Source organism: Squalius cephalus (assembly GCF_949319135.1).
Source record: "Squalius cephalus genome assembly, chromosome: 15".
Classification (NCBI taxonomy): Eukaryota; Metazoa; Chordata; class Actinopteri; order Cypriniformes; family Leuciscidae; genus Squalius; species Squalius cephalus.
This window is the reverse complement of record NC_137136.1, coordinates 19,754,495-19,771,659: the sequence shown is the minus strand read 5'-3', so window position 1 is coordinate 19,771,659 and position 17,165 is coordinate 19,754,495. Positions and strand designations below refer to the sequence as shown.

Below are 17,165 nucleotides of genomic sequence, written 5' to 3'. Positions count from 1 at the left end.
CTTTTGAGCTCAAAATAATCTGAAAAAAGGTACCAAAGTTTCCACAAAAATAGAGCATCACAATGGTTTTCTTGAGCAGCAAATTCACATATTAGATATTTTCTGAAGGAAGGATTATTTGACAGACTGGAGTAAATGCCATCACAAGGGTAAATTTTAAACTAGTTTTTTTAATATTTCAACAATATTTCTGTATCAAAAAAGATTCAGTCTTGGAGAGCATAGACTTAAAATATATAATTATGCAGAATGTTCCAGTAAAATAACTTGAGACAACAGAAAAGTGTTGTACACTTCTGAAACATTTATTAGAATATAACCGTCTTGTCCTTTATATCAAATAACCATGGTTATTACATATGAGCAACTTTGCCACAGGCCAGCCAGAGAGAGACTCTTTGAGGGACAGGAAAACATAAGGACAACCACATTCATGGAAAGTAGTTTCACTTGAATTAAACGGACGCTGAGGTTGATTGACTTCATCCTAGAATTTTGACACCATGTACACAAGAATGTTGGTAAACATTATTCAAGTAAAGGCGTGGGCCCTAAAGCCCAATGATGGTTCTCATTACAGTCCTGTACTTAACTACACAAATAGGAGATTTAATAGCACACGTTTCAGTGGAATAAAACTCTTGAGTTTTTAAGTTTGTCCATTTATAATAACAATACAAAAAACAAAAGCACAATAACACTTTCTAAAGAAGAGCAGGATTTGGGAGCAGACCTAATTAGATCGATGATGGTTTCAGCTCTTTAAGCTTTCGCATTAATAATCTCAATAAACTCTGGTTTCAAGGAAGCGCCGCCCACCAGGAAGCCATCCACGTCTTTCTGGGAAGCAAGCTCCTTGCAGGTCCCTCCAGTGACAGACCCTGAAACGATGGACCATCAAATAAAAAGGTTACATTTTCACCAGGAATTTTTTTTATATATAAAAGAGCAGCACACATAAAATATCTTTATTGCGGAGGATATTTGGATCTGCTGTTGCTTAGAAAACGTCTCTAAATCTTCCAAAAAGTAAAGCAAACCATTAACTACGAGCCCTAAAATAAGCACAGCTTCATCAGTTTATAGTAATAAATTACACTGGTATCATGTTGGAACGCTCTCAAAAAAAGAAAAAAGGAGACAGTACAAAAGCTGTCTCTTGGGTTGTACCCTTTCAAAAGGTACACCTTTGTACCTTATTTACCCCTAAAGCCTAAATATTAGTACCTTAAAGAAATATATTAATACCTAAAGTGTACAGAAACTGGCACTAGTTTCATGTCTCTCATATTCTCGGGGGACTCTTTCTCGTTTCATACGGATGCAGAAAAATCACCTCAGAGGACTTTAAACAGTTTTAATATTACTATAACATTGTTGCAGTGTTTGTCCTGTTGTTTGGCTCATAGTTTTTGATATTTTTAGAGGGAGCTTTAAGATTAATATACTAGTAACATAAAATAATTGCTTCAGTCACCATGGGTGAGTCACTCACTCGCAGTGATGGGGAGCTTCACTGCACATCAACTAGGTAGAAATTTACTCTTTTCGTATTTGTCCAGTAGGTTTCCTTTAAAAGGAAACTCCTCCATAACAGTTTAAAGAAAGATTACTTGTTTGAATCCTTGAATGCTGTCAGTGTAAAGTTTCACCACAGTGGAATTGCTTTACACATGGAGTCATTTTGTTTCAATGCTGATGTACCCTCATTAAAAAAAAAACACTATTGTCCAGAAAAAGTAAATGTAATTAGTATCAGGTAACATTGTTGTTTAAATTTGCATAATAATGCCTTTGGTATGGTGAACTTAATCTTGCTTTCCTCAGTCACCATTTGCGAGATACTCGTTCAAATTGATGGGAGAGATTCTGTGAAGAATGAAAAGCTAGAAATTTGCTCTTTTAGTATTTGTCCAGTAGGTTTTCTATAAAAGAAAGCCCTTTCATACTTGTTAAAAAGAAGATATTGAGAAAGTTTGAGCTTGATATTTTAGTCACCAAGAGTGAGACACTCATTCACACTGATGGGGGAGCGTCACTGCACAATAACTGGACAGAAATGTACTCTTTTAGTGTTTGTCCAGTAGGTTTCCTTTAAAAGAAAGCCCCTTCATAGCGGTTGAAATTAAAATACCAAGCTCGAACCTCCACAATCTTTTAGTGAAAATTATATATCACAGCTCTACATGTGGTGTTATTTTAACTCATTGCTGATGTGCAATCATAAAAACTGGTCCAGAAACAGTCTATGTAATTAAGAGGTAACATTGCTGGGGTGTTTAAATTTGCATAATGCCTTTCACACGTTCAACTTAATCTTGTTTTCCTCAGTCACCATGAGGGAGATACTCGTTCAAATTGATGGGAGAGATTCGGTGAACTATGATTAGCTGGAAATTTGCTCTTTTAGTATTTGTCCAGTAGGTTTTCTATAAAAGAAAGCCCCTTTGTGCTGGTTAAAAGGAAGATACTTTAAAATGTCATGTTTGAGCTTTCAAAATATTTTAGGGTAAAAATATTATTACAGTTGTTTAAAGGGTATTACTTTATTGCTTTTTGTGCTATAAACATGCTTGTCCAGAAAAAATAAGTGTACTTGTACTTTTGATTGGTCAGTCGCAGCGCTCAGTGGTCAGAAGTTCCTTAATATTTACCATAACCCATCTGAGTATAAAAAAACAGCACTAGTTTCACGTCTCACATTACACCACGGACTCAATCTTTCTTGTTTTATGCGATTTATAATACAATCTATTTCACAATTTATTTCACATAAGAGGTGTTTGTGCAGTTATTTAGCTGATAGATTGTAATACAATATTTTTAGAGGAAGCTTTACGATGATGTACTAGTAAAAGTATAAAATAATTGCTTCAGTCACCAAGGAAGCCCCTTTATAGCTGTTGTTTGTGAGTGTTTCAGTGTTGGTGAGCGTTTCCCCATCAGTGTTTGTGAGCATGTCACCCATGGTGACTCAAATGTTGAGCTAAAACTTTCTAAATTATTTTCAGATTATTTTTATTGCCAGATTATTTCGACTTTTTTCTCGAAATTTAACGAGTTTTTTCTCGAAACACGACTTTATTCTCGAAATGTAATTAGTTTATTCTCAAGATTGTATTTCGACTTTTTTTCTCTCGAAATTTAACGAGTTTAAAGGGATAGTTCACCCAAAAATGAAAATGCTGTCCTCATTTACTCACCCTCATGTTGTTCCAAACCTGTATGACTTTTTCTTCTGCTGAACACAAAAGATGATATTTTGAAGAAAGTCGGTAACCAAACGACTGATGGACCCCATTGACTTCCATAGTAGGAAAAAAAAATACTATGGAAGTCAATGGGGACCAGCAACTGTTTAATTACCAACCTTCTTTAAAATATCTTCTTTTGTGTTCAGCAGAAGAAAGGAAATCATACAGGTTTGGAACAACATGAGGGTGAGTAAATGAGGACAGCATTTTCATTTTTGGGTGAACTATCCCTTTAATCTCGCATTATAATGACTTTAATCTCGAGATGGTTTTATTTTTTTATTATTGCTTGGCCCCAATTCTCTTCCATAGTGATATAATTTCACTATAAAATACAAAACTTCTACAATCTTTATTTCAACTACTCTAAAATGGCTTCATTTTAAAAGAAACCAACTGGACAAATACTAAAAGAGTACATTTCTAGTTACTTATTGTGCAGTGACGCACTCCCATCAGTGTTAGTGAGTATTTTACCCTTGGTGACTAAAATATCAGGTTCAAGCTTTCTAAATATCTTCCTTTTAACAAGTATGAAGAGATTTTCTTTTATAGAAAACCTACTGGACAAATACTAAAGAACAAATTTCTAGTTAATTATAATTAACTGAATCTTTCCCATCAATTTGAACGAGTATCTCACTCATGGTGACTGAGGAAAACAAGATTAAGGTCAACTTGTGAGTCACCATGAGGGAGATACTCGTTCAAATTGATGGGAAGGATTCAGTTAATTATTATTAACTAGAAATTTGCTCTTTTAGTATTTGTCCAGTAGGTTTTCTATAAAAGAAAGCCCTTCATACCTGTTAAATGAAAAATATTTTGAAGTAAAATATTAACAGTTGTAAAAGGTGTTTTGTCATTACATAATAGAGATGGGTGATACCACTTATTTTGTTTTTGATATGATATCCATCATTTCAAGATATGATACCTCTAAACTGAAGTAAAAAAAAAAAAAAAAAAAAAAAAAAAAATTATATATATATATATTATCGAATTACTAATAATAAAATGGGTAATGATACACACTTAACATCATTTTTGAAAGGCATTTTAACATTCAATACGTCCTAATTGGAGTTTATTAGATTATATTTTTGTTTACACATGGTTAAAATATTTACTTGTAGTGATAACCATGAAAATCTACAAAATATTATAAGCCCAGTTGAACTATGGTCACTGTAATGTTCATTTTCATAAGGGACTGCCAGTGACAGGCTGTTGCACCCATAAAATGCAACCTTTTTATTCTGATTCTTATTCGGCAGTGTGTGAACACTCTGTGATTGATTAGTTCTGCTTTGCAGCATTTATATGCATTCAGATAAGCAGGAAAATAGTTCTAGTACACAATTATCCACTAAATGTAATGCACACAGTATGCATTGAATTGGATGAATAACATATGTTATTGTCAAATAAACAAAATCACTGGTTAAAAAAAAAAAAAAAAAAAAAAAAAAAATAGTATCAATATTTTTTTAATTTGAGTATTGATACTTTCGATGCTCGACGTCAGTATCGATATTTCATATCGATACGCCCATCCCTAGTGATTTTATGCTATAAACACGCTTATCCAGAAATAATTGCATACTTGATTGGTCAGTCGCAGCGCTCAGTGGTCAGAAGTTCCTTAATATTTACCATAACCCATCTGAGTATAAAAAAATTGCACTAGTTTCACGTCTCTCGTATTACACAGAGGACTCATTCTTTCTTGTTTTATGTGAAATCAATTGTATTAAAAATCTCCTCAGAGGTGTTTGTGCAGTTACAGTACTTGGCTGATAGTTTGAGATACAACATTTTTAGAGGAAGATTTTATCTATAAAATATTTGCTTCAGACACCATGGGTGAGACACTCATTCACACTGATGGGGGAGCGTCACTGCACAATAACTGGCCAGAAATGTACTCTTTTAGTATTTGTCCAGTAGGTTTCCTTTAAAAGGAAGCCCCTTATAGCTGTTGAAATAAAGATTAAGCAAATTTGAGGTTGGTATTTTTTAGTGAAATTATATCACAGCTCTATGTGGTGCTATTTCATCTCTTTGCTGATGTGACATCAAAAATCTTGTCCAGAAACAGAATATGTAATTAGTAGCAGGTAACATTGTTGGGGGAGTGTTAAAATTAGCATAATAACGCCTTGCACAATTTCAACTTATACGTGAGATACTCATTTAAAGGGCACTGTTTAAGCCTGTTATTAAGATGTGTTTTGGTCGACTGGATCACATGGAGATGAAGCTAAATACCGGTGTAAATGGGGTCTACTACGTTTTGAGCTTGGCATTGTCCAATTTTGACCACTTCCGGAGGTTGTCGAAAACGCATATGACTGAATGCGTTTGAACAGCCACAAAAGACACCTACTCTCAGCCTACTGACCTAATGCGTAAACATTATGGGAAGTGTTTGTCCAGTAGGTTTCCTTTAAAAGGAAGCCACTTCATAATCTTGAACTTAATCTTCAAGAACTCTTTCTTTCAACAGTTAAGTTCAACTCGTGAAAGGCATTACGCAAATTTAAACACGCCCTGAGCAATGTTACCTCCAACTAATTACATATACTGTTTCTGAAAAAAAAAAAAAACACCACATAGAGCTGTGATATAAGGAAGAGGATTAGGGCCAAGCAATAATAATAAAATAAAACCATCTCGAGATTAAAGTCATAATAATGCGAAATTAAACTCGAGAAAAAATTCGAGAAAAAGTCGAAATACAATCTTGAGAATAAACTCATTAAATTTCGAGAATAAAGTCGTGTTTCGAGAAAAAAAGTCGAAATGAAATGTAGAGAATAACGTATTCAATCAGTGTTCATTGCATAGCCTACTGGTAGAGGACATGGCAGAGTTGGATCACTTAGTCAAGCTATATTTTAGACTTTCTTTCAGTAACAAAGAAATGCTATCAACTTGAGCTAATTATGACAGAATAATAATTAGCATACGAACTTTAAAGAGAATTTGCAAGCGGCTAGGTCTTTTTAGAAGAAAAAAATCAGTCCAATATGCACGATGTACTCGCTTTTGTCCAACATGAAATGACAACCAGTGGACAAATGCAAGGTTATCGCTGGCTTCACCTACGCGCAATTCATCGAGGTTTCCCAGGATACCATAAGACGCATTATTAAACTTGTTGATCCTCAAGGTGTGGAATTTCGAAAAAGGAGACGCTTGAGAAGACGGCAGATTATTTCGACTTTTTTCTCGAAATTAAAGAGTTTTTTCTCGAAACACAACGACTTTATTCTCAAAATATAATGAGTTTATTCTCAAGATTGTATTTCGACTTTTTTCTCTAAATTTAACGAGTTTTCTTGAAACACAATGACTTTATTCTCGATATTTAATGAGTTTATTCTCAAGATTGTATTTCGACTTTTTTCTCGAAATTTAATGAGTTTTCTCGAAACACAATGACTTTATTCTCGATATTTAATGAGTTTATTCTCAAGATTGTATTTCGACTTTTTTCTCAAAATTTAACGAGTTAAGTATTGCTTGGCCCTAATCCTCTTCCATAGTGATATAATTTCACTATAAAATACAAAGCTTGAACTTCTACAATCTTTATTTCAACTAATAAAGATTGTTAGTTAGTTTAAAATTAGCCTGGCTCCGCCCTCCTGCGTACTCCCGCTCAATTTTATTTCCCTTCAGTACTACGTCTGGGATTGTGGTGTATTCTTTGGTTTTCTCCGATCATTTTTTTGGCGGTCCAATCAGCGAACAGAGGGAGTGGCTGAGAACGATGACGTTGAGGTTGTGCGCTAGTTTGAGTTGTAGGGTTACGCCACGACCAAAGGTTAGCGATTGGTTATGGCAGATCCAGAGTGACTCTGGGCAGATCCAATAGTTTTAAACTTCAACAGAATACCCTACAAGGAAATTAACGCTTGTCAATGGAGAGAGGCCAGACTCTCTGTACAAATGAAATGTATGAGAGTCTGGTAGAACCAGGCTACTCTAAAACGGCTTCATTTTAAAAGAAACCAACTGGACCAATACTAAAAGAATACATTTCTAATTACTTATTGTGCAGTGACGCACTCCCATCAGTGTTAGTGAGTATTTTACCCTTGGTGACTAAAATATCAGGTTCAAGCTTTCTAAATATCTTCCTTTTAACAAGTATGAAGAGATTTTCTTTTATAGAAAACCTACTAGACAAATACTAAAGAACAAATTTCTAGATAACCGTAGTTCACCAAATCTCTCCCATCAATTTGAACGAGTATCTCCCTCATGGTTACTCACAAGTTGACCTTAATCTTGTTTTCCTCAGTCACCATGAGTGAGATACTCGTTCAAATTGATGGGAAGGATTCAGTGAATTATTATTAACTAGAAATTTGCTCTTTTAGTATTTGTCCAGTAGGTTTTCTATAAAAGAAAACCCTTCATACCTGTTAAATGAAAAATATTTTTGAAGTAAAATATTAACACAGTTGTAAAAGATGTTTTGTCATTACATAATAGAGATGGGTGATACCACTTATTTTGTTTTCGATATGATATCCATAATTTCAAGATAAGATACCTCTAAACTGAAGTTTTAAATAAAAAAAAAATATATATAATTATCTAATTACTAAGAATAAAATGGGTAATGACACACTTTATTTTTGAAAGGCATTTTAACATTCAATACGCCCTAATTGGAGATTATATTTTTGTTTACACATGGTTAAAATATTTACTTGTAGTGATAACCATGAAAATCTACAAAATATTATAAGCCCAGTTGATCTATGGTCACTGTAATGTTCATTTTCATAAGGGACTGCCAGTGACAGGCTGTTGCACCCATAAAATGCAACCTTTTTATTCTGATTCTTATTCGGCAGTGTGTGAACACTCTGTGATTGATTAGTTCTGCTTTGCAGCATTTATATGCATTCAGATAAGCAGGAAAATAGTTCTAGTACACAATTATCCACTAACATATGTTATTCATCCAATTCAATGCATACTGTGTGCATTACATTTCTTGTCAAATAAACAAAATCACTGGTTCAAACATAGTATCGTAAAGTAAAATAATTGCTTCAGTCACCATGGGTGAGACACTCATTCACACTGATGGGGGAGCGTCACTGCACAATAACTAGCCAGAAATGTACTCTTTTAGTATTTGTCCAGTAGGTTTCCTTTAAAAGGAAGCCCCATTATAGCTGTTGAAATAAAGATTGTGCAAGTTTGAGGCTGGTATTTGAAGTGGTGAAATTATATCACAGCTCTATGTGGTGTTATTTTATCTCATTGCTGATGAGCCATCAAAAATCTTGTCCAGAAACAGAATATGTAATTAGTAGCAGGTAACAAGATATTAAAAACAAGTTCTCTTCAGTCACCATGAGGGAAATACTCGTTCAAATTGATGGGAAAGATTCGGTGAACTATGATTAGCTGGAAATTTTGTTCTTTTAGTATTTGTCCAGTAGGTTTTCTATAAAAGAAAGCCCCTTCATTCTTGTTAAAATAAAAATAAAAAAATAAAATAAAAAAAGTGTTAAAAGTTTAAACGATGTTTTGTAGTGAAGTAATAATAAAGCTTGATAAATGGTGTTACTTTGCCTAGAAATAGAATGCATAGGTAGTAGTACTAGATGATGACATCACTGGAGGCGTATGAATTTGCATTAGGTTCACTTTCAGTCCCATGAGTGAGATACTTACTCAAAGGGATCGGAGTAATTCAATTTTAATGGGAAATTTGGTCTTTTAGTATTTGTCCAAAAGGTTTCCTTTAAAAGGAAGCTGCTTCATATTAGTTAAAAAAGGGTTTGTTTGTTTTAAAGGGTTTAGCAAACAGTCAAATATATATTTATGCATCTATGTATGTACTAAACAATGATATTTATTATCTAGAAACAGTCTTGGAGTGCTTAGTAAAATCTGATCCACTTAAAGTGAAAGGCATAATGGGTAGCATTATGGGTAATGGGTAGTAATTTGAATACCACATTACTACTTACTGTATACATCAGTATGTGCTGCTTTCTATTTTTGAAAAAGCTGCATGTGAAACAATAGGCATTAATGCATGACGCACATTTTAAACAGAATTATGCTACATCACTGTCACATCACTTCAGTCACCATGAGTGAGGTATCCGCTCTCAGTGATTCACTACACCAGAATTAGGTGGAAATTGGATCTTTTAATATGTGTGGATTATGTTTCCTTTAAAAGGAAGCTTCTTATTACTTGTTAAAATAACGATTTATTTAAAGTTTGATTGAAAATGAAAAAGTTGATTATATCCAAGAATTGCATCTGCTTTAAATTTGAGGTGTTTTGTAACAATATGACATACACCTTTTTATGTAGTGACAATTTTGATAAAACGACTGACTGTTGTTACTATACACTTCAGATTTGTCAGTAGCGTGTTTATGTAGTTGTGTGGCATGACTATAATAAATCCCTACATAATGTTTCTATATAAACATACTGAAGTGAATATAAACCAGAATAAACCTTCCCAAACAGTAATACACAGCACTAGCATCATGTCAGTATGTTACATTTGCACAGCACAGTCCACCATGAATTCTCCAGTTCTTTATTTACATTCCTCGTTTTTTTAATAAGCAGTGGGTGGGAGGTGAAAGCATTAAAGGAGATGTGTCTAAATTTGCACACATGATGCCTTTTACATGTTTCAAATGCTTTTGTAATTATTCAATATAAAGTAATGGACTAGTATCAAGAGAAAGATTTGATTTAACCGGTTTAACAACCATTTGATTTAACCAATCAAATGTTGGCTACAATAAATTTGCATGACTCCTCTTATTGTTGAACTTAATCTTGTTATCTTCAGTCACCATGAGGGAGATACTCGTTCAAATTGATGGGAGAGATTCAGTGAACAATAATTAGCTAGAAATTTGCTCTTTTAGTATTTGTCCAGCAGGTTTTCTATAAAAGAAAGCCCCTTCATACTTGTAAAAAGAAAGATGAATTAAAAGTTTAAACTTGACATTTTGTTGTAAGATAGTATTTACACTTAATAACTGGTGTTACTTTGTCAAGAAATAGTATGCATAGTTAGTTGTGGATGACATCACTGGGGGTGTTTGAATTTTCATTAGGTTCACTTTCAGTCACCATGGGTGAGATACTCACTCAAAGGGATCGCATGAATTCAATTTAATGGGATTGTTGGTATTGTTGGAAAAACAATACCAACAATCCTTGTACTATGGAAAAAAGAAAAAAGGAAAAAAGAAAACAATATTTAGAGCACTGACCTCCATAGATGATCCTGACGGAGCTGGCAACAGCCTCTGAGACGTTGGCCTTCATCCACTGCCTGAGCTTGTCATGCACCTCCTGAGCCTGTAAGAACAGCAGTGAGAGACTCGGTCACTGAGTTCAATGAAACCAGGGAACATGTTTGAAAAACCTCCATGCTCTAATTCATTCCAAACATCTCACCTGTTGGGGTGATGCGGTTTTCCCAGTGCCAATGGCCCAAACAGGCTCATAAGCAAGCACCACTTTGCTCCAATCCTTCACATTATCTAAAAGAGATGATAGTTTTATTTCAAATACAAGGAATGTTTTATAATACACACACACCACTAAATCAACAGTTACCTGCAATGAACTTGGTCTGTGCAAAAACCACTTTCTCCGTGATTCCGGCCTCCCTCTCATCCAGCTTCTCACCAATGCAGGCGATCACACTCAAACCGCTCTCAAGAGCATGAGCGACCTTCTGTCCAATCAACTATCAGAAGAAGAAAAAAAATAGTGAGTTCATATGATTTAAGTGAAATGGTGACCGAGTATCTTTTGTGAGACCATTATATGCTTTCAATTTTAACTTTAAACTTTGTTTCCTATGTGGTTTGGCATGGTAATCCTATTCATACGTACTAAATGTACTACACGACTAATAATATCGTTTTTTTGTTCAATTCCATTATTTTCATAAAAATGCTCATTCAGAGACTATGCATATTTAATGAGCTTTGCAAATTTGCATACCCATAATAGTTGACATTTTAACCACCACCAAAGTAATAAAATTCGATTTAAAATTAAATTCTGTTCAAAATAATGTTATACTTCATTAAATCAGCCTCAAACTCAGTGCTACTTTTATTCCATTTCTTACTGTACACATTTTTGTCCAGAGATGGTATGGGCAGGAGTTAGAGGGTGAGAGGATTGTATGGCCTTTTCAAATTTGCATACCCATATAATGCCTTTCAGTTGTTCAAACGCTGCTAAAACTTACGCAAGAAATAGTCACCACCAGTGAGGTACCCACTCAAATTGATGGGAGATCTCACAGCAAAAATGGTAGTTGGAAATTTGCTCTTTTAGTATTTGTCTAGTAGGTTTCCTATAAAAGGAAGCCCCTTCATAACTGGTAAAAGAAATGTGTCTGGGAATATTTTAATAGTGAGCTTGAAGTTTTAGTGAAGTAGTATTACAGCCCTACTACGCGTGTGGTACTTTAATTTATTATGTGCTGTAGTAAACATGCGTTTTCAGTTCAAGAGGGTGACGTTGTTGGTGGTGTTTAAATTAGCGTAAAAATGTGTTTCACGTGTTTAAAGTGCCCCTATTATGCTGTTTAGAATATTACCTTTCATGCCATAGCTGTTTGTGAATGTAAAAGGTCTTCAAAGGTTTAAAGATCAAAGTGCACATCAAATAAAGTTACTCCTGAAAAGAGTCGCAAGCAATTCCAGTCTTTCTTCCTGTAAAATATCTATGAAACAAAGTAGCAAATTTGCATAATGCCAGCCAATGATCTTCATTGGCTGTCCGCAAACAATGTCTACTTTGACCCGGAAGAGTTTGGTTCGTGTTGTCGACATGTCGAGAAGACATTGTTTTCAGCACGGCAAATCAACTTTGCATGCACTTCCAAAGGATGAGGACTCGTGTTGGAATTGACATGGAAAAACCGACACCATCGCTGAGGAAGCCTACGGAGCTGAAATTCAGATTTGGTAGTAATTCAGGCGTTTCTGGCGCGTGCTGTAAGCAGTTGACCAATCACAACAGACTGGGTCATCTGACCAATCAGAGCAGAGTAGGCTGACGGTAAGGATGGGTTTAGAGAGACTGAATCTTCAAAAGAACCGTTTTCTGACTCTTTGTGAAGAAATAAGGTGATGTGCAATGTATATAATGAGAACATTCAAGTGTTTTTTGAACTTTGAATGCATGTAAACCTATTGCATGAGACCTCCAGAACAAAATTAGGAACCTTTAAAATAGCATAATAGGGGCACTTTAACTTCCATTCACCTTGTTTGTTTCACTTACCATGAGTGAGATACTAATTGAAAGTACTAATGGCTGGGATTAACTGCAAAATGACTAGTTGGAAATTTGCTGTTTTTGTCAAGTAGGTTTTCTATAAAAGGAAATCCCAAATATTTGATTAAAAAAAAACCCTGACTTTTAAATTGTTTATGCTATGCATATTTTGTTACTTGTTTGTCTAAATAGAAAGAAAATGTAGCCCTAACCAAGCGCTTTGGTTTTTTTAATAGTATATTGTACATTGATTACACAGAATTTGCATTTGCTAAACAGTACAGCTGCTATAAATCAATCTACACACAAGAGGGCAGTAAAACACATGTTTTTAGTAGCATTTCCAGAATCAACACGTTATACTGACATCAAATACACCTAATGAAATATGTAAAAAAAAAAAAAAAAACTCTGAAAACACACTACAACTGCTGATTTACTCTATAATAAAAATAGGGTTTTCTATAACATGTAAGGCACTAAGTTACCTCATCACTCTCTCCAAACACATGGCGTCTCTCAGAGTGTCCCAGAATCACCCATTTTACTCCACAATCCTTAATCATCGCTGGGCTGAAACAATACAACGGATCTTTCAAGCGACAAATAGGAGTAAAAATAGAAGAAAAAACAGCCATAAAATGTGAATGAATTCGATATATTTTCATTTTCATGGATTATTTACAGTGTTTCTGGACTGTAAACGGGTTGACGTACCTGATCTCTCCGGTGAAGGCTCCCTTTGCAACCTTGTAGCAGTTCTGTGCCGCCACATCAATGTTAGGTTTCAGCTTGGACCTGGCAAAGTCGAGGTAGATGGGTGGGGCACCACACACAACCTCTGTCAAACAAGCAAACGGGTTCAAACAAACAAACTAAACACGGAATTGCAACTGCAGTGCTCTTTTTATGTGAAAGACCACCATGGCAAATCGATGTTAGTGTCCTGAACATTTAACCTGATTACTGACAGGACAACTTGGAGTTCTTGATAGTTCATACTTTTTTAGCAAGTAAAAGGCCTTAAGTATAATTGTAAAAATGTCCACCTTTCGGTCATGGTACACATGTTTTTTTGCTGTACAAACTTTATAAAGTAATAAACAATGCCATTTATGTTCTTATGGATATGTTAAGATAAACATTTACAATTACGGGACAGAAGCAACTTAGGTTTACTTTATTCCATACATTTTTTTGTTCTGTTTAGAAAATTCATGTATCATTTATGAAACAACAGTCTTTTGAGGAACATTTATTTGTTCATCTCTCAGTCATCAGTTTCATTGCATTAGATGTTTTGCTCCCATTGCATTTAATATTTTGTTTAAAGGTTCAATAAACTGTGCAGTTTTAAAACTTTTTTTTAAATATGTCAGTGTTTTTATGATTTTTAAGGCTAAGCTGTGTTCCCCTTGGACGTGGCATTTATACTGTAAAATTATCTTGGGTCAGCCTAAATTAAACTCACTGTAAAGGGCAGACATATCTGGCGCTTCGGCCCCCTTGATAAAAGGTCAAAGGAAAAGTTACTCATATGACTGCATACTACATAGGCCACGAAGTAAATCGAAGAATAGCTAGTCCAAGATATGACAGTCCGACCCATGACCTTTGCGCGTTAAGCGCTTCTCTCTCGGGTTTCAGACCATGAATGAAACAGGCGACGCACAAGCAGCGTGACTTTTGGACTTTACCAATTCAAAGTCCACAGTTGTGTCATTGACACATCAACTCTGTCTGGATTCTCAAATAAAGTCGGACGGTGATGCAGCCAGGTTTACGTCACAGCGAACAGCGGAAACACCGCGCGACCAGAAATCACTCGAAACGCGAAACTGTAACAACTATCGTTCTTTTTCCAGAGTCATATTTTTTAAAGAAATAGCATGAACTAATATAGTACAGTTTTGCTGATAAACCGAGCATCCTAATAATCCTGTCATTTGATTTGACAGGCCTTGAACATGCACACGGTGGAGGCTACGTGCTGGAAATCACACACCATTTCCAGCATTAACCCTTGAATCACGACACAAGATGAGCATCGTTCATTCATTCATATCGAAACATGACGGGCAGTCCACTCTTTTATACATCGAATAGCACTTAAATATCAAATTTGAACAGAAACTGGTTTAAATGTTTCTGTCTGGTTGCCGCTAACTGATTAATCGAGATGATTACAAGCAATAGGTTAATTTACACTGTAGAAAACAGAGCTGTTATCTTATTGAATAACAACAACGAGAAAGAGCCTGTAAATGATGCGCTTAAAGCCGATGGCAGCTGTCAAAAGACCCGCGTGAATGTCATTTCAGGGTCAATGCAGTGGGTTTGCACAACCCCGAAAAGGCCTGTGTTTGCAATGGCATGTGACTGTGCCTGGTGGTGAAGAGGAAACTGGATGAAATACGCACCGGTGTCTGGGTTGAGTTTAGCGTTATTCAATGTGTTGGCGAGCTCTTCAATGCTCTTTTTGTCGCCGTTCATTTTCCAGTTGCCACCGACGAAAAACTTCCTGCCAGTCATGATTGCAAAAAGTGTTGCTTTCACCAGAAAACAATTGACGAAAGAAACAAACGGGAAGACCTCCAGACGAAGAGACAGCGAGGAAACACAGTCCGCTGGGGTTTATATAACGCTGGCTGTAAGCTCCGCCCCCCGGCGCTTCCCATTGGCTCAAGACAACACGCCTGCGAACGTGCTTTCTTTGATTATAGGAGAGAGATACGGGTGCATTCACTGTTCTTTTGTGTTCTTTACTACAAATCACAAACCAGCTGTGCTTTGAAAATGTTTTATCCGGTTCTTTCACTTATGGCATGTTTATCATCATAGGGAATATAACAGGAGACATATACAATAAATGTAAAAATGGAGAAATAAACGCTTTTCTCATTTTTAAAGTCAGAAGTTCAACAATACCTAAAACAATATTAAAGTTTTAAAAATATGAAAGCAAAAATGTGTAAATATTTGTAAACATTTTCGTGTTTTATTTAACGTTTAATGTCCATTTTTTATTTTTTTTTTTTGTTTGTCCTTAAGTAACCACTGAATGTATTTGTAAATCTTTAATAATTGCACTTGGCTTGCAATCTATTACTTTTGATAGACCCAATTGAAATAGGAGAACATGGATCTATCGGCCAGTTCTGGCACTAAAGAGATGTAAAAGAGACCCAAAAATGAAAATTCTGTCATTGTTTACCCACCCTCAAGTTATTACAAACCTGTATGAATTTCTTTCTTCTGTTGAACACAACTGTTTTGAAGAATATGGTACCAGTTTTGGGGCACCATTGACTCCCATAGTATGGGGGGAAAATACTATGGAAGTCAATTGGGTCCATCAATTGTTTGTTTATACAGACATTCTTCAAAAATATCTTCATTAGTGTTCAGCAGAACAAATACATTTACACTGGGTTGAAACAACTTGAGTGTGAGTAAATGATGACAGCATTTTCATTTTTTGGTGAACTATCTCTTTAATGTGTATTTGGAGGTGGGATTAAATTTGCATTCCCACAATGCTTTTCGCTTATGTCGTCTATCAAAGACGTTTTCTGTTATTTTAAGTTATTTAAAGAAAAATATTGCATGAAGTACACGAACGTTTGTTAATAAAACAATAATTTCAGTTTTAATTGGTCTTCTGATATCTTTATACATTATTCTACTCCAGTCATATGGTCACCGTCATAGATATGCCTGTCGAAAGTACCGAAACGGGTTCATCACACGTTCTTACGTGGAAATTTGCTCTTTTAGTATTTGTCCAGAAGGTTTCCCTTAAAGGGAAGCCCACCATACAAAGTTTGAAATATAGAAAAATTAAAATATATTGTGGTTTTTACATACTGAGATGACGCAATTAGTGTTAAACGTAGTTTGACGTAGATATCGAGACTTTTGCAAAGTGCGCATTACTTATAAAATATGCTATTTAATTAGAAAATATTATTTGTTCATTGCAGTATTCTATTAAATTAATACAACGTATGTTAATAAACATCAGTATAAAATGCTCATTTTGAAATTGCTCGTTTTCATTTATACAATGACTACTAGTGTGACAATAAACAGATACAAATATCCAATACATAAATGGCAGCATGGCCCAAACAAACAACATCCTCAAAAGAACAAGTTACTAAGTTCTAAGTTAACTTAAAAGTGATTACAGATCTGGTTTGTTTTATGCCATTGTTTAAAACAAACCACGTGTATTATTGTACACTTGCGTACTACTGTATATCAATTATTATACAGTTGTTGAAATATATATATTTTTTAAAAGTTAGTGCTCTAAAAAGAAAAGATGCCTAGAGTAATAGTGAAAAAAAAGAAAAGAAAAAAACTTTCTTTATTAACTCTTCAAAAACAAACTGACATTAACATTGTTAAAAAAAACAGGGTAACACTTTATTGTGTACTTACCATAGTAATAACAGTAAATTATGCATAATTACATGCAACTAACCCTCATCCTACCCTAACCCTATAGTAACTACATGTTGTTAATTAATATTAGCCTACTCAGTGCTTATTTGTGTAATTACACTGTAACAAGAATGGACACCTTA

General features: G+C 34.9%; 1 protein-coding gene across 1 annotated transcript; it reads right to left on the bottom strand.

Annotated features, from left to right (window-relative positions):
* Window positions 1-284: 284 nt before the first annotated feature.
* On the bottom strand, window positions 285-15,342 carry tpi1b (triosephosphate isomerase 1b). Its single transcript, XM_079894798.1, has 7 exons — window positions 14,994-15,342; window positions 13,291-13,414; window positions 13,062-13,146; window positions 10,891-11,023; window positions 10,729-10,814; window positions 10,542-10,629; window positions 285-881 (listed from the first exon to the last, which is right to left on the bottom strand). Exons 1-7 carry the CDS (start codon window positions 15,103-15,105, stop codon window positions 763-765), a joined length of 747 nt encoding a protein of 248 aa, XP_079750924.1. The 5' UTR covers window positions 15,106-15,342; the 3' UTR covers window positions 285-762.
* Window positions 15,343-17,165: the final 1,823 nt, after the last annotated feature.